The 18,698-nt window shown below is 36.2% G+C and overlaps 1 protein-coding gene across 1 annotated transcript in view; it reads left to right on the top strand.

Annotated features, from left to right (window-relative positions):
- Nucleotides 1-18,698, top strand: part of LOC135846721 (uncharacterized) — a 127,434-nt gene that overhangs the window by 16,688 nt on the left and 92,048 nt on the right. Inside the window, exon 2 of the mRNA XM_065365975.1 lies at nucleotides 13,905-14,148. Coding sequence (XP_065222047.1) covers nucleotides 13,937-14,148 — 212 coding nt within the window. The 5' untranslated portion in view covers nucleotides 13,905-13,936. The remainder of the gene's footprint in view (nucleotides 1-13,904; nucleotides 14,149-18,698) is intronic.

Here is an 18,698-nt window from a genome sequence, read left to right as displayed (position 1 = left end):
AGGCAGCAGGAGACCACCAAAATGACACAACATCATCTTCCAGTGACTCTAGCGCTCTTCTGTATGCAAAGTACTTGTCCATTGATACTGGATTACTTGCAGAAGTTTTTGGCTTTACCAGTGGAAACAGCAAAACAATTTTCTCAAATCCTTTCTGCTTTAAATTCTCCACAATTTGCTTTGCATAATTTTTCACAACACTCGAAGCCATGTCTGAGTAGTTCAGTTCATATTGAGCCAGTGATAGAATGGCTTTTTTCTTCGTAAAGGTGGCTGCTCTGATGGCTGTTTTCAGATCGCTGATGTTGATCTGTTCTTTGAGATAAGGCTGAGTGATTTCAGGCCTTCGTCGTGGTATTATATTTGCTAAAAATACAGCGAGTGAATCTCCAATGAGTTCAAACTCTTCTTGTGGTAGCTCATGGAATTGCTCCACTTGTGCTAATTTGCACGCGTCAGCTACTCGTTTCCCGACGGCAATCCTGCTGAATCAATTGATCCCTCAGGTGAGGTAGGGGGGGACTGTTGCTCCTCTGAGCTTTCATTCTCTGATGGTGTTTCTTCCTTGTTTATTTGATTAACACCATGTGTCTTTTCCTTCGGTTTTTTATACTTAGACTCATCTTTTCTGTCTTTTTGGTAAGTTTTGGCAGTCTCTGATTTGGTCTGACTTTTGTTTTTATCGTAGCTATGCTTTTTATACTTGTCAGTTGTGCGCTCGCCTTTGTTTTCATTGATATTATTCCGCACTGTTTGTGAATTGGAACGCCTATCAGTGCCGCCAAAACTGGATCGGCGATTCTCTGACCTTTGTTGCACATTTCGAGTCTGAGTAGCAGGCCTTTCTGGTTCAGGTGGTCTCTGAGCAAACTCTTCAACACGAGTCATTCCATTCAGTCTTTTCTCGAAAATGTTGATATCTTGCAATTCAATCTCAGTAAAACGTGGTCTGAGACTGGGTGTCATTTTGTAGTATATCATCATAATGATATCCTCGAATGGTGAATTCGTTGTTTTGAGCACTTTCAGCCATATCATCAATTCTGAGCATTGTGTGGTCGAAGATGTTTTGCACACTGGCATATTTCTGAAGTGATTTCTAGCCTCATTTTGTCTCTGAGGACCCCAAGCACAATCGATGAAATCTTTTCTCAATTGGTAATAATCAGTATTATTTTCTTGCAAATCTTTCCAAGGTGCCATATGAATCAGCTTATCATCAATCAGGACCATTAGGGCATCGCAATACTGGCTTTGGGATACTTGGTATGGCTGCATACGTCTTTCAAATCGGTGCAAGAAGTTGTAAACTTGGTACTTATTATCTTCCGAATATCTTACCCCAAATTCACGCAATCTGTCTGGTCTTATGTTGAAATTTGAATTCCCAAATCTGATTCTATAATTCAGTTTACGTTCTGGGGGGTTGTTTTGCTGCTCACGTTCAGCCTGAATCCATCTAGGATCAATCTGCACTTCTTGATCGTCGTCGTTTCCGTGTCGATCATTCGCTCGATCATCGCGTCGATCATCTCGTCGATCATCTCTGTTGTCGCGATTATAGTTACTGCTATTACTGCTGCCGTCGAAGCTGTTACGATTGTTGTTGTTATAATCACTGCTTCGATCGCTATTTCGATCATCTCTGTTATCTCGATCATTTCTGCTGTCTCGTCAATCACGGCTGCCTCGATCGTTGTTTCTATTATCTCTGTTATCTCGATCGTTGTTTCGGTAATCTCTGCTATCTCGATCGTTGTTTCTATCATCTCTGTTTGATCGTGATTCTCTTGACGATGATCTATCGCGATTAGGTCTGTTATCATGCGTTCGATAGCTATTGTTACTGCTACCATTGTTGCCACATCTCTCGTTACTGCGGCTGTCGTTATCGGTGTTGCCCCTGTAGGGGGCGGGGGACCTTGATCGATCTCTAGATCCTCTCCTTCCTCGGAAAAGATCTGCGCCTTTGCCTGGATTTACACTGCTGCGACTGGCAGTGTTATCGGCATTGCTACTGTTTACGTTGTGCACAACTGTCGGCACAACAGGGGGCTGGTAGGGTGGTTCTTCTGGATCATGAAGCTCTGCTATGAAACCGTCAACGTGATCTTTCCATGATAAATACTCGGCTCTTTCGATCTGCATATTTTCTTGATCTTCTAAGTACTGCATTTGAATCTGATGCATTAAATTACTCATGTACATATTTCTCTCTTTCATTTTGTTTATAATGAGCACGTGAGAGGTGAGTACTCGATCAGTAGTTTCCCTGTAGGCTCTGAAGGTTGTTCTCATCTCTGATCTTAGGTCATTGATCCTCTTCTCGTGATCTTTTTTGAGATCTGATTTCATTCTGGCCATTTGAGCACGTAGCTCTAGATATAAGTGACCTACATCCTCTCTGGTTCTTGAAATCGCCTTTTCAGAGTCAACTACTCGACTACTAATGGTGTCTTCATTTTTATCGTGATTATCAGATGCAGCATAGGCCCATTTTCGAAAAATTAACTCGTCCTGAGATAATGGTGCTGGATATTGCTCATCAGGCTTTTTCTCAATTTTCAAATCAATTTTCTTCTCAAAATTCACAGGATCGAAACTGCAAATTTGGGCCATTTTGGATTCAGCAATATTTTTTAAACATCTCTCTGATCGATTTATTTCATCTTCGAGTTCATATTCCAGTTCATTTTGGTTTATCGATGCATCAGGATTTTCGAATCCTGTCAGTAGTGCACTGCTTCCAGCTACAGCCTCGTCAGCACTATTCGCATCTATTTCGTCTAAGTCAGTTTTTAGAAAATCCAAATCACCGTCCTCGAGTGCTTCCTGATATTCCTGGGAATCGATCCGAATTTCAGCACTCCGCCATTCCCTTCTCTGATCCAAAATGTTCTCGTGCAAGCTGCGCAATAATTTTCGATCTCTAATTTTAGGTGGCTTCGATTTGGGTGTTTTTTGAATTCCTAATTGTTCACGGCGTCGAAAATCAGCATCTTTCGCAGCATTTCTGGTCGAACGTCTCAGCTGCTTTTTTCCGTTATTCTGATTTTCATTTAAACATCTCTGATTTTCATTTACACATCTCTGATTTACGCCGTCACTGTCGTATTCTCTGATTTTCGCAATTGTGTCACACGTGTATCCAAGTTGATCGATGGAAAACTGGATCGTCGCGAATTGTCAATTCCAGGATTTGGAGAATTATTTTCAGCCGTCATCTCATATAGTCGTCGCATCCGTTCAGGTAATAATTCAAGAAATTCATCCGATAAATATTCCAAATTATTCGTAGCCATTATCGAACTTTGTAACTTCTCTGTTTCAGGTACGTGGTACAAGCTTTTACAACGTTCGGCGCTTGACCTTGAGCTTTCGTGTCAAGCTTGTTCAACTGTGCTCGGTTTTTCCAAACCAAAGCTTGTCGAACTTGGTATGAAAGCTCTATTTGTTACGCGATTTTCGACACTTTTTCGCGATTTTTTCGAGAATAAAAACTCACGTACCTGTTCTGATGAACGTTGCGGTCGCCAAGTTGACCGTTGGTTGATTGTTGCAGTCGCCTGGTTGACTGGTTGGTCGCCTCGTTGACCAAATTGGACCGAAATTTTTCCGAATAAACGATAAAAAAAATTCGCGATTTCTTCGAATCGTCTCTGTGAGGTGAAACCTCAAATGGAAAACAAGTTTCCGATGCAATAAATTGCAATTTGTGTCTTACGAGCGCAATTGTAGGCTAGGCCTGAGAACACGCGGTGTGCCTCGTTTTCGACTAAAACGTCTCTGCTTGCGCCTAAATATTGCAATAAATGCAATTTTGAAAAGCCCTGGGTTAGAGAACCACGCTTGGGCGCCAAATATGTGGTGGTTTGGGAGGTCTTTACTTTGAGGGAGACCTCCGCAAGACCAGCGTGCATATAATAAGCCCAGGGAACCTAAACTTGCCCGATATCCTTGCGAAAGATATCAAATTGCAGTGATGTTGAGACACCTCATAAATGATCATAAGACCGCTAAATGTTCGTAATGTTTTATTCACTTCTCTGGTATAACACACGCGAAGACTTATAATAAAACACACTACACATTATTGAATAAAATACACTTGTAGTATCGATTACAAGCGGAAGCTCTGAACTTGCTACCTTACGCTAGCACCAGTGAAAATATACCTAACGAGCTTTCAAAGCTCAAAGCTCGGAGTGGCGCGTCTCGAACTACTTCGACAGAGTGCACTACTCGTAAGCAGTGCTGCCACTCCGACAGGAACACAACTTCCCTCTAGGTGGAAGCTGCGGGCGCATCCCCTACCGGTACAAAGTGTTGCACCATCTGTGATATAAGGAATTTCTGTTCACCTTTTTGATTATACAGACTTTTCCTCTGTACTTCTTCGGAAGTGGACTTTGTATCGATGCTGTTTTCAGCACGAGCAATAGCCACATCAAAGGAAATCATTTTTGAAAAAAAAATTAAAAATTTTTAACCTCAAATTTTATAATTTTACGAAGCGGGAGGTCGACATATATTTCGATGTGAATGTCGATCCATCCACATCCGTCACTTTTGGATATGCTCCATGTTGATGTGAATTTTGACCCTGTGTTGAGCCAATTGTCAACACAAATGCAGATCAACATCAATCGACAATTACATCGACAATTAGCTCGACACAGGGTCGAAATTCACATCGACATGTGGCATCCAAAAGTGACGGATGTGGATGGGTCGACATTCACATCAAAATTAGCATGGTCATTGTTGTATATGTAAAATCAGATATCATGAAACGCCTAAATCTGTTGAAAATAATCAAAAACACCAAGTATAAACCATCTCGCAAACTCCCACTTCACTTGTATAAATCTCTAATTTGCAGTAAAATTGAGTATGGAAGACCATGTTTTGCAAATATCTCAAATAAAACTTCTAATATCCTAAAAACAATTCAAAATTCAGCCCCAAGGATCTGTTTAGGAGCCCTCTATTCCTCTCCAATAGTTAGCCTATATTGTGAAGCAGCAGAATTACCCCCAGATTTTAGAAGAACTCTCATAACAAACAAATTCATCTCAAATGCATCCACCAACCCTTCCCATCCACTCCAAAACTCAATTAACCCACCCAACCCCCAAAATTTTGATCATATAGAAGGACTCATTTCTAATTTCATCACAATGTTGAATGATCTTCAAATCAATCCTAAAACTCTCATCCAAAAACCAATATTATACCCCCCTTGGCTTCTAAAACCTCCTCAAGTCAACCTACAGCTTATGAACTACTCAAAAAATAGCCACTCTCCATTAGTAATAAAACAAAACTATCTTGAACTCTTATCAGAATACAACAAATTCAATCTCTGCTTTACAGATGGATCAAAAATACCACCACTTCATTCAGGGTATGCCTACTCTATTAATGATAAGGTTTCAAATTTTAAAATCCATAACTGCTCTTCAATCTACACTGCCGAACTCACAAATATTTTCCACGTATCAAAATTCAGAATTCTAAGTGAATTTGAAGAAATTTCAACTGTTTCCCATTTTTAGTCTTTTAATTTCCGAAAATTCAAATAAAATTGAAAAATACACTTCAGCATTTGAAATTTTGAGACGGCCTGTTGATAGGTACCATAATTTTTCTGAAATTTTTAAACGCGCAAAAATGTCCTAAAATTAAATCTTTGAAACGTAGTAGGAGTCAATTAATTAATAATATCGTTTACCTAATTACTTTCGCAAACAGACAATTTTGAGTGAAAATAATTTATGCGCATTTTTGTTCTCAACTAAAACATGGTTTAAATTTTCAAGGCCACGGAGAAATTCTCGCGAACGTTACACCTGAGCTATGATTTCTGTACAGTATACGTAGGTACTTACTTCGATCTAGATAGGTAGTATAGCGTATGATTAAAATATTACGAAATAATTTACGAAAAAGGGCGTAAAATTTAAATTTCGACGTCTATTGTCGACGTTTTCGTTTTCGTTAACGAAGCTGTAGGTATAGCTAAGGTTCCAGGTGCGACTGTGGTGTTTAATGGCGTTTCATTTGTCGTATAAATAAAATTCTCCGGCGGTATTTTATTAAGAGAATGACAGCTTTAATATTTAATTCATAAAATTCAGCTGATGAGAAAGCAGGCTTGAAATTTCTAAAATATTTCTCTTTCGTATTGAAAGTTAGATTATACCTAAGAGTATGAGTAGGTACCTAAGTATGAAGAGAAAATATTAGTTAGAAATGTGATAGGAACTATTAATTACTTTTAAACGTAACTGGGTGGATTTTTTTTTCATTTTTATAAAGGTGAGATTTTCTTTTGTCACTGAAAGCTGCGAGAATTATAGAACCACGAAAATATGGTTGTCTTTTTACTATTTATAGATACCTTTATACTTAGTGTACGAATATACTTTAGAGACGTACCTAATCTTTGTAGGGAAAAGTCAACGATGAACTCGATATCAATCTTCCATTCAGAATTTAGACAGGTTAATCCGTATTGGTGAGATTTTTTGTGAAAAGTAATTGCGCATTCTGAATTCAATTTACCGTGTGTCGTATAAACGCGACTGAGTGGATCGAATCTCTCGATATGCTCGTAAATACGATTACATATAAGATACGATTTATGTGGTATACCTTGAGTTTCACTGAAGATATCTACCAGATAATTTGCCTCACAATGTGGTTGATCGAAATACTCGTGTGTAGATTGGTTTGTCAACGCTGTAAGCTTTGAGAGGGAGCGGAGAGGAGGAGAACAAATTATGAAACATCCCAAGTACGTATTAGTCATTCTATGCCAAATCAGTCAAAAATTGGTCGATCGGTCAACGTTTTTTTAAAAATATTTTGCATGTCGAAAGAGGCCATCAAACCATGAGAAAGACATTTGAAAATTTTCAAAATGGCTACTAAATGAAAATTTCAAATGCTTACGAAGGTGGTTTTGATTGACTATTCGGTTTCAATTTTTTTTTTCATTTTATTTTACATTCCCAAGGGGGTATTCGTTCATGGCGCCAAAATCAGTGTTGTCACTTTTGATGATGTTGAAAAATAAACAATTTAAAAACTTGCAATTGAAATAAAAGTTGAAAGAAAGGATTGAAAATTCCCCCCCAAAAAATCTCAAAAATAATGTGACTTTCGCTTGTGATGTGTTTTTGCATGATTTTTACGATTTTATTTCGCCAAGTTCAAATATTTTTCTGCCAGTTCCTTCGAAATATAGGCTATATATTTTTTTTTGTAAAAAAAAGCTCCCTGGAGGTATTCATATTTCAATTGGAACAATTTCTTTCATAATTTTTTTTTATATCAAGTTCAATAGAAAACTTTGTTTTAGTAATTTTTTTACGCATTAAAATGTTTTTATTACGTTTTATGAATTTATGGATTTTTGGAGGATTTTTCAAACTTTTTTGGTTACTAAAGCTACTTTTTTTTTTTTTTTGGAAAAATTGAGTATGAGTTTTGAGAAGCCATATGTTTTGGTTCTACCCCCTAAAAAAAATCAAAATTTGAAAAAGTAAAGAAAACTAAAAATAATGGATTTTAGCTGGAAAAATGTTTATGAAAATTGACACTATGCCACTTCTGGTCAGAATTCTTCTAAATAACTTCATTGATTAATTTTTAAAAAAAATTGTGGCCGGGGAGGGGGGTTAAGGAGGTTTTGTCTTGAAATTCAGGCTATTTAGAAAAATAATGTTGATCAAAAATGAAAAATATTCAACAAAGTTGTGCAGTCTTTAATTTTTTCATTCATTTTTTTTTTTTCATATTTTGCAACAAAAATAAAATTTCAGTATTGAAATAAAATAAAATAAAATTTCAGAATTCAGTTCAGTATTCTGTCCAGATCATCATGAATGAAAAAATAAATGAAAGAATGATTGAAAAAATGAACGAAAAAGAGTGAATGAATGAATGAAAAGATGAAAAGGCGAAAAGACAAAAAGACAAAATGACTTAAAGTTGTAAAGACAAAAAGACGAAAAGACGAGAAGGCAAAAAGGTGAAAAGACATAAAGATGAAAAGACGAAAAGACGGAAGGTCGGAAAGGAGAAAAGGGTAAAAAGCAACAAGATAAAAAGATAAGAAGACAAAAAGACAAAATGACAAAAAGACAAAACGACAAAAAGACAAAAAGACAAAAAGACAAAACGATGGGAAGTTGGAAAGACGAAAAGACAAAAAGACAAAAAGATGAAAAGGCAAAAAGTCAAAAACTACAGAAAGACGAAAAGTTGAAAAGATGAAAAGACAAAAAGACGAAAAGGCAAAATGGCGAAATGGCACAAAAAGACAAAATGACAGACAGTTAGAAAGACAAAAAGACGAAAAGATGAAAACACAAAAAGACAAAAAAACGAAAAGGGTCATTCCATGTCAATTCGACCCAGCTTTTTGAGTCACGTCTTTCGATTTCGCTCAATTTTTTTTTACAATATCTACTTACTCACCCAGTAAGTAAGAAACTGGCAATCAGTTTGGTCCCACCCCCCTTAGGAGGTGGGTGGGGAGGGGGCTTCCATTATTTTCACATTGTCTCGAGGTACTCAACTTCAGCAGCGCATTCCTCCGAAGCTATGATACATTGATCAAAACTGATTTCACAGTTCAAACGGGCATTGAATTTTGAATTTTTTAAACATTTTGAAATTTGCAAAAGTTGAAAGTTTTTCAAAATAGCGCTGTAAGTGGGAGCTACCATTTAAAAATCTGAAAAAATTACCATCGATGTATCTTTTGATGCTTTTTTGAAATATCTTATTTTCAAGATGGGATCTCTCAATTTGCGGGGGAATACCCTCACCACCAATTTTGGGCAAAACTTTCGAAAAAAAACCTGGGGCATGTGACATATTGAATTGTATGTTTTTGGTGACGTTGAACACGAATATGACATAAGATTTTGAATTGGACTCCATCCACGGCCCCCAGCACCTCCCCAAAGGGGGTAAAAGTCGAAAAAAATGATTTTATTTATGTGACATATGAAATAGCATGTGTTTGGTGATGCTGAATCCGAATATGGCGTCAGATTTTGAATGGGACCCCATCTACGGCCCTCAGCACCTCCCCAAAGGGGTAAGAGTCAAAAAAATGGTTTCATTCGTGTGACGCATGAAATAGTATGTTTTCGATATCGCTGAACACGAATATAGCCTTAGATTTTCAAATTTCCTCACCCATGGCCCCCAGAACTTCCCCAAATAGGGAAAGGTCCAACAATTTCATGTGTCACACGAATGAAATCATTTTTTTCGACTTTTACCTCCTTTGGGGAGGTGCTGGGTGCCGTGGATGGAGTCCAATTCAAAATCTGACGCCATATTCGTATTCAGCGTCACCAAAAACATACTATTTCATGTGTCACACGAATGTAATCATTTTTTCAACTTTTAATACCCTCTTTGGGGAGGTGCTGGGGGCCGTGGATGAGGGTGGATGGGGTCCAATCAAAAATCTGACGTCATATTCGTGTTCAACGTCACCAAAAACATACAATTCAATATGTCACATGCCCCAGGTTTTTTTTCGAAAGTTTTGCCCAAAATTGGCAGTGGAGGTATCCCCCCCCCCAAATTGAGAGATCCCATCTTGAAAATAAGATATTTCAAAAAAGCATCAAAAGATACATCGATGGTAATTTTTTCAGATTTTTAAATGGTAGCTTCCACTTACAGCGCTATTTTGAAATTTGAACTTTCAATTTGAAAGTTCAACTTTCAACTTTTGCAAATTTCAAAATGCTTAAAAATACAATATTCAATGCCCGTTTGAACTGTGAAATCAGTTTTGATCAATGTATCATAGCTTCGGAGGAATGCGCTGCTGAAGTTGAGTACCTCGAGACAATGTGAAAATAATGGAAGCCCCCCCCCACCCACCTCCTGAGGGGAGTGGGACCAAACTGATTGCGGGTTTCTTACTTACTGGGTGGGTAGATACATATTGTAAAATAAATTTGAGCGAAATCGAAAGACATGACTTTCAAAATCGCCTTTTCTGGGTCGAATTGACATGGATTGACCCAAAATACAAATAGACGAATAGACGAAAAAACGAAAAGACTGGATGAAATAATGAATTGCCCAATGAAAACATAAAATAAAATTGGAGGGCTCTATTCAAACTTTTAAAGGTATTAAATCAACTTTTGATTATTTGAAGTAGGTATAAGTTCTGATGTAAAAATGAAAAGCTTTCGGATAAATTGGATTTTTTTCCTTGAAAATATATGTTCATTAATTTTTTATCATACATTTAGATTAGATTTGGGTACAGCAGGATCAGATTCGACCTATATACTCGTACAATCAATAAGTAGGTAATCATTATTAAATTAAATCTTATTTTTTAATCTGACCAGATTCGATCCAAAAAATGGCGTGATCTGAACATGTCTTAAGAGATCTATTTTGAAATGTTTGAATCGCACCATTTTTTGGATTAAAATTGAACCTGATTAAATCTGATAATTTTGATCCCATCTGATTCAATTGGACCCAAATATGATCAAATTGCGAATAATCTAAAATCCGGATTAATTATTGTTGGCTACATTTGAAACTTTTTTCTTGGCTCTTGCCTCTCCAATCCTCACCCTCGCACCCCCCCCCACACACAACACGACATCGCTTCCAAAAAAAGCTGCAGTATTTGCAGCAAAAAAATTGTTTAGTTTCAAGCTCTTAAATTTTCTTGAGGAGCAAACCAGACTTCAGCTTTTCTGTTAGCTCGTTCGTAAATTGTGAATTTTTTATTTGGGGGGGGGGGGGTCAAAAATAAGGCAATTTCTAGAAAAAATGTTTGATTTGAACCAGTTTAAAGAAAATTTGAAACTATGTACCTACATGAATCGATACCAGCGTTACAAAAACAATAAATCCGATAATTTTAACCTCATTTAGTCGTTTTTTTTTTTAGCATTGAAGAATCCGAAAATCCGCTCGAGGCTCTAGAACGTCTCGAAACTATCATCAGTTGACTCAAAGGTCAAAAATAATAGTATTTAAACCAAAGTTCAGGCTTTTACATCAATTACGTAGATCAAATTTTGATTTTTTTCATGGAAAATTAGCCAAATTAGAATTTTTTTTAAATTCACTAAAAATCGAAAAATCGATTCCAACGACTAAAATTTACACTAGAAGTGTATTTTGGGACCCTGTTTCAATTCCTTTATTGTCTCTTTATCTCGTCCAAAATATTTCGTGTGGGTTGAAATACCTCTCTAAAGGTGATTCAGTCAACTTCAGCTACTAACATCTAATTGCCTACTCGAGTTAAGCTGACTTTAACTGAAATTCAACCTTAATGTTAACCCGGCTTATTTCGCCCAACTTTTGATGTCCTACGGAATAAGTCGATTATATTCCACATATTCTTAATATTCAAGAAGCTACTTACCTATAACTATAAGGTCGAATAAATTACATTTTGATGATACGTATCTTTGTCCCGTTAAGTAAATCCGACGACGATAGGCAAACCAATCCACACGTGTGCCGTTCCAAGTTGCCACATCGGTATATATGTAGGCAAATTATTCGAAACCTTTAATAGGACAAAAGGTATCTAGATAGGATAGATAATAAATAGGTTATTTTATACGCGTATTCGAATTTCTCGAACCCAACGGATACGAATCGAGTCGCGTGTCGCGATTTACAAGAGCTCGAATATTGATAAACACTTGTTCAAAAAAGGGTTTTAACCGAGCCATGGACTTGAGGGACGGACGCGTCCGTCGCGTCGTTATAATAACTCTTTATTTGTCGGCTTTAATTATCCGATTATGAGGATATTGTGCGACCGAGACCGCTGCTGCGCCTCGAGGTATCGATCCAAAAGGTAAACCTTCTCAACAGGTCGGCTCGTTGATGGGATTTTTTTTTAGCTCTCGTGTCGCGAACTTGGCGCGAGAATAGATACCCAAGCCGCAGGGCTGAATTTGCCGGATGTCATTTTCGATAGAATGATTTTCGCGAATGAATATAATAAATTTAAATCGCGAGACGTTTTCGATGAAATTTCTACAAAGATAAGATCGCAGTTTACCCGATGAAGCAGTATATAAGGGAGAGGCTCGAGAACGAATCTCGTCATCTTTATATCATCTTCCCGATTCGCGCAAATGGCAAAATATTTTGCCAATGCCACTAGGTGTACTAATGGCAAAAAAAAGGCAATATAATGGCAAAGCTCCAACCAATGAGAAGACAGCATTTTAACTTTGCCAATGTGGCAAAAGATTAAATTTTGCCAATAAGATTGCCACTGGTGGCAATCTCATTGGTAAATGTTTTGCCACCGTTTTGCCACTAGTGACAATTTAATTGGCAATTATTTTGCCTCTGTTTTACCACTGCTGGCAATCTCATTGGCAATTATTTTGCCAATGATTTTGCCACTCAGTGGCAATCCTATGGCAATTGATGTAGGTACCTGTAAAGAACACATTTGAAATTTGAAAATCGTTTATTTTAACGGTCAAAGTTGCAGGGAATGATGCAATTAATGTCTGAAGTCGAAAATCAATCTGTACCTAATTATATGTACCTGTATACATTCATTGTAGCATTAGTACCATATGCTTTGTTTTATCTTGTTGTAAGTAGGTACACGCATATTATGTAATTTGGTTTTCAAGTGATTCAGACGTTGTTACAGTATTGTTTTCATTAGACTATCATTATGGAAACTGCATAATCTAAAGACTTGGCTGGTACATGGTGAGCATAAATACACCCAAGTTATGATACCTACCAGATGATGTGATTTCCTCAACGATCACTGTAACATAACGTCTGAATCACTTGCAATCAATTCGCAAAATACATACGTGCATAGGTATAGGAAGTTACAAATACCCACACCAAGATAAAACAAAAGTCATGGTACCTATCCCATGATAGATGTATACAGATGTATGGTACTTACCGATTCATCTTCGACTTCCAGACGACATTTTCACGCATCAATTATAACCAAATTTCTGTACAACGTGTTCACTACTTCACCATCAACTGAAAACTGAACCAAAGTATGAAGTAACCAACGAGGCAGAGTAGAACATGCGCTCGACTCTGCCTAATCTCATCTTATCTTCCCCACTTCTGCGAATAGATTATTTTTTGAAATTTAACGGACAAAGTTTTGTCACTATTGGCAAAATATTGTAAACGTTGGCAAAATTTTGTCAAAACTAGCATAAGCAGAGTGTAATCTGTATTGTAGCAAGTTTTCAAAATTGCCATCACTGGCATTTTCGTCTGGTTTTCATTTCAATTTGAGCTTTACCACTCTTTTGCCAAGAATGGCAAAAAAAAGTGCCAATCAAATTGCCACTGCGCGAATCGGGTTTTCGACACGTCTTTCTCTCGTGTTCGCGTTATTGGATTTCATTACTTTAACGACGTCTATCGCTTTCCTTAAATAGGCGCAGTGTTTTCTCATCGTCGTCTTCATCGTCACTGCGCTGTCTACTTTGAACGAGAGATTTATCGTTTTCGTCGAATCGTCGTCGACGTCGTCTTCGTCGTTTTAAATGTGAAAGCGAAAATACATCATCAAAGTGCTAATTACCAATGTAAATGTACAACGAAAAATATTCCAACGTTGTACCCCTTTTTTCAACCCCTTTAACTACACACTAAATCGACTTCCAGCTAGCCTATCACAGAGCACCAGAGAGAGAGAGAGAAAAAGGGGCATGATAATGAAGTAGTGATTCTCGTCGTATTGTTTTCCCTTCAAATCCTGATACCTAGTACGTTTCGCTTTGGCGGCAAGAAAATCTCAAGGCGAAATGAAATCCTTCGCCAACCAGGAAAACATGGCTAAAAATATTCGTTTATTTTTCTGTTTACAGTTGTGCCGCGCGCCGAGCGAAAAACACTGTAAATGCCTGTGATAACGTATGAAAGTGAAAATCGCCCAACTTTTCAGCACCACCATTTGTGGAATTCGGAAAAAAACCATTCAAACTCGAGGTGTGAAATTACTATAAATTCCGACAATGAAGATTCCACATTTACGAGCACTTCTCATCATCGTATGAACGGATTCAACGGTAAACCGAGTCAGCAGATGAACGAGGAATGTCCAAATCAGAGGTAATCTTTTTAAATATCCTATTTTTATCGCACCCAACCCAACCCGCGAATGAAAAACAACCAAAATGCCAGCGGCGAAGTCAAGAACAACGCAGGCCTCATCCTCGTGCTATAATAAAACATTGCCAGCGTAATTGAAATAAATTTCTCAACTTACGATTTCCTCTCGCACAGTCTCTTCTCTTATACTTAATGCTTCGAACCCCGACGAACGAACTCTCGTTTTTAATCTTTTGACGTTATTAAAACGTTTTCTCATCTTGTGCTCTTCTATACGAGTATTCTCACCCAAGTCCAGTCTCCGAGCGTTAAATTTAATTCTGAACATTTGTAATATAATCTGTTTGCATTATTTATCGGTGTCGACGAATTTTCCTAATGAATATAATTTCTCCTTCTCCTTCTCCTTCTCCTGATATTTTTCTTATTCTTTATTCAAACACAAGAGGTCGTTGATACGAGATATACGACCTTTCTATCCAAGGTTAAATTCCAATCTTCGAATTAGTAAAATTTCAAGAAAAAAAAAGATTCCCAAGTGCCACCTTCTTTCACGTTCACGTTTCAGTCGAGATTATTAAAAAATTATGTACTCGTGAACTCGCTGAGAGAAGAAAAAAACGTTTTCTTCGAGAATCCTCGTGCCTTTATTTGAAGTGAGATGGACGTCAATTTGATTTATAAATTGTCGCACTCTCGTGTTGGTCTTGGATTTAATAGCAGACAGAGAAAATCTACTCGTGATTTGCATCGTAAGCAATTTCAACGCTACAAAAAAAAAGAAATGAGATGATGAAAAATTAGGAACTGATAAAGAAATTCAAGTTGGAATAATCAGAAATTGAAAAATTAGCGAAATTTTGATCCAAAAAGATGATCTTGGATAAACCCGAAAATTGACAAAATAAAAACAGAACTATTTGGAGTTGAAAATTCCAATTTCTTTGTCCAAATGGTAGATACTCTAAAAAAGCAAACTGGCCAGAAAGTTGATAATTCTGGAGCCTTTGAAAATTCTCTAGGAAAATTGATAACTCGCTAGGGGGTTCAAGAATGGTCCAAAAGTGATATTTTTCAGTGTTTGGCTCTTATTTTGAAATTCACTTTTTTGCCCCCCCCCCCCCGAAGTTCAGGATTTCATGAGAAAATGATTCTTCACTTTTTGATTGATTCCTTTGAGGAAGAAAAATATTTACCGAAGTAAAGTGGCTCTTCTTTTGAAGTTTCACTTTTTTGCGTCCCTCCCCCCCCCCCTCAAGACCAGTATTTTATGAGAAAATGATTCCTTACTTTTTGATTTTAGTCATGCCAAGAGTCAGGAGCCTCCAAGTAAAAAAAAAACCTACACATAATATAAAATTATAAAATTCAATTTATCCAAAAAAAATTATTTTTGCACCAGAAAATCTTTTAAATAATTTTCCTTTCAAGAAAAATCATCGTTTTCAGTTTCCAAACAAAGTTGTTTTTCTTAAGATCCCCCCCCCCTCCAAATTGGCAAAAATAAACCAAAAAAGTAAGATTTGCAAAATGTTGTTGAAAAGCTTTTGATGGTACTCAGGATTGTTTTGAATAGTCCTCTTGTTAATTTTTTCGTATAAAGTGCCAACCCCCTCCCCATTTCAAACAAATTTCAAAAATTTCAAAAATTGAAGTCTTTAAAAAAACTCTGAATCACCCCCCAGATCAAAAAAAGGACGTGTGAGGACTGAGGAGCCCCCCCCCCAAATGATAAAATCTAAAAAATGCAATTAATCCAAAACATTTTTATCTTTGCACCAGAAATTCTTCTACATATGATTTTATTTTCAAGAAAAAAAATATTTTTCAGTCTCCAAACAAAGTTGTTTTTCTTAGGAACCCCTCCCCCTCCAAGTTGGCAAAAATGAACAAAACTAGACAGCTAAGCAAAGCTTAGCTGCAAAGTGTGCGTAGCTAGCTGCTTTTTCTACAGCTATAACCGTTATTACATCTAGGTAGTGCATAAGTGAATCAACCATGTCACAGTAATGAGAATTTTTGAAACTCTCACTGCTTCAAAATAATAATTGTTTTTCGGTGTTTTCATATTTTCCAAATTACAATAGGTATTTCAGAATAATTTATAAGCTTGTATTGCTTCTAAATTAAGAAATTTCTAGTTGTTTTTCATAGTTTGCATTGTTTTAAAATTTACAAAATTTCAAATCAATTTCCCGAATTCCCCATCGCTACAATTTCATAAAGTTTTCAATAAATTTTCAGAATTTTGCATTGCTGCTGAGTTAGGAAATTTGCAATCAATTTTTAGAATTCACACTGCCTCTAAATAGTCAAATTTTGAATAATTTTTCAGAATTCGTATTGTCTTTAAATTAAAAAATTTCAAATTCAATTTTCAAGTTCATATTGTTCACAAATTGTAAAACGTTTACTCAATTTTTGGAATTTACATTGCCTCCAATTTTTCAGAATTCTCATCTTGTACATAAATATTACAATACTTATTTTATATAATTTTCAAGTTCACATTATCTGCAACTTACAGAACTTTTAATCAATTTTTGGAATTCTCAGCGTCTCTAAATACAAATTTTCATACTATTTTTTTTTAGAATTTCCATTGTCTTCAAATTTATAAATTTTCAAACCAACTTTCAGAACTTGCTTTTTATTCTAAATTAAGAATTAAATCTTATAAAATATGTTAAGAATTTGAATTGCCTCTAAATTACACGAAAAAAAATATGGGTAATTTTTACAAAAAAATTTAACTAAATACTGGTATTTAGCACAATTAAGTACCAGATCCCATTTAATAATTTTTACTGTAATCATTTAGTAAAAATTATCATTTTAATAAATTTTGCTATAGGTACCAATAGTAAAAATCATTTTGTTTTAATAATTTTTACTAAATCATGATAATAAAAATTTCATGTTTCAATTGTACAAAAATTAGTTTAATTACTCATTTTGAAGTAATTTTTAAATTATAAGTAAAAAGTTAAAAATTATTCATGTCAAGGTAATTCTTTCTATACTTATGGCTATAGGTAGACAAAAAATTAATGAAATGAATTTTTAGTTAGCAAATGACATCAGAATTCATAACTCAATTTCAGCATTATTTTTGCCCCATTATCATGTACTACGTAGGTAGTAAACTCCAAAGCATTTACCTATCCGATTTTCCTATGAAAAATCTGTCACCTACCTACTTACCTCACGGGGATTCGAACCTGGGTCCCTAAATTTCCTATTCCTACCTACATGCCCTATCCACTCAGCCACCACTTCACTACGAGGGTTACGGCATTAAAATAATATATTTGTTTGGTAAACACCCCACCAAGCCACTCCCACTTGAAATACACAGCTGGCAGACTGGGGGTGTAACAGGGTACAATGCAACGCAGCTGTTTATAAAATGATGAAAGGATAAGGCTGGGGGTATAGCAGGGTACAATGAGCGGCAGGTGGTTTACAAGTCCCCTTTCTCCTTTTTTAGGAATTTATGCATTAAAATAATGAACTAAAATTGCAATTACTCAGCAATTACCCATCCGAATTGAATGAAAAATAATCTATTCCCTCCGCCTTAATGATTCTCAAATGGTGTCCAATAGGTACAAAAAACGGTTGGATAGTTTAAGAGAACATTCATGTATAATGAAATTTCATTTCTCAAAGCGAAACCAATAGTGTGCTACGCACACTAAAAATGAAAAATTAATATCTGTAAAATGTTGTTGAAAATTTGTTGATATTAATCGGGATTTTTCGAAACATGCCTTTCTTGTTCATCTTCTTGTATGAAGCCCCTCTCCCCCTTTAGTTTGCAGAGTAAATTTCGACTTGCTAACCCTATTTGATGAAATTTTGGGGAAATTTCAAGTTTCAAAAATCTACTGGACGCCCCAGTAATTTTCAAAAAATTGCTGGAAGCTCCAAAACGACTTGAAAATTACCTGCAGTCGACTTCATAGCGTATTAAAATTAGTTTGTAAAATGAATTTCGGCTTTCCAACTCCGTGTGATGAAATTTTGTGAGAATTTCGAGTTTCAAAAATCTGCTGTAGTCTCCAGTAATTTTCAAAAAATCGCTGGAGGCTCCAAAACGACTTGAAAATCACCTGCAGTCGACTTCATAGCGTATTGAAATTAGTTTGCAGAATGAATTTCGGCTTTCCAACTCCATTTTGATGAAATTTTGAGAGAATTTCGAGTTTCAAAAATCTGCTGGAGGCTCCAGAACTGCTCAAAACGGTTTGAAACAGTTTCCAATCGATTTGGCAGGTCGAAAATAGGACATATCTCAAATTTCAGATTTCTAGGTCAATTTGGTAAAATTTTGATTTTTTTCTCACATTTTGGCCAACATTTGATTTTTGAAAATTCACCAAAAATCGAAAAAGGCACTTTAGCACTTGAAATTTTGACAGGTGATGAATTTTTGCCTGCTCTTTCGATCTACCTTTGTACCGTTTAAAAAATTCCGTGAAAGTCCTATGTTGGAACGCAAAACCTGCGATTTCGGCTGACCTGTCAATCAAAATGGCCGCCATTTT

Source organism: Planococcus citri, chromosome 5 (genome assembly GCF_950023065.1).
Source record: "Planococcus citri chromosome 5, ihPlaCitr1.1, whole genome shotgun sequence".
NCBI classification, from domain to species: domain Eukaryota; kingdom Metazoa; phylum Arthropoda; class Insecta; order Hemiptera; family Pseudococcidae; genus Planococcus; species Planococcus citri.
The sequence above is the reverse complement of the archived record's forward strand: the minus strand, read 5'-3'. Positions and strand labels throughout refer to the sequence as shown.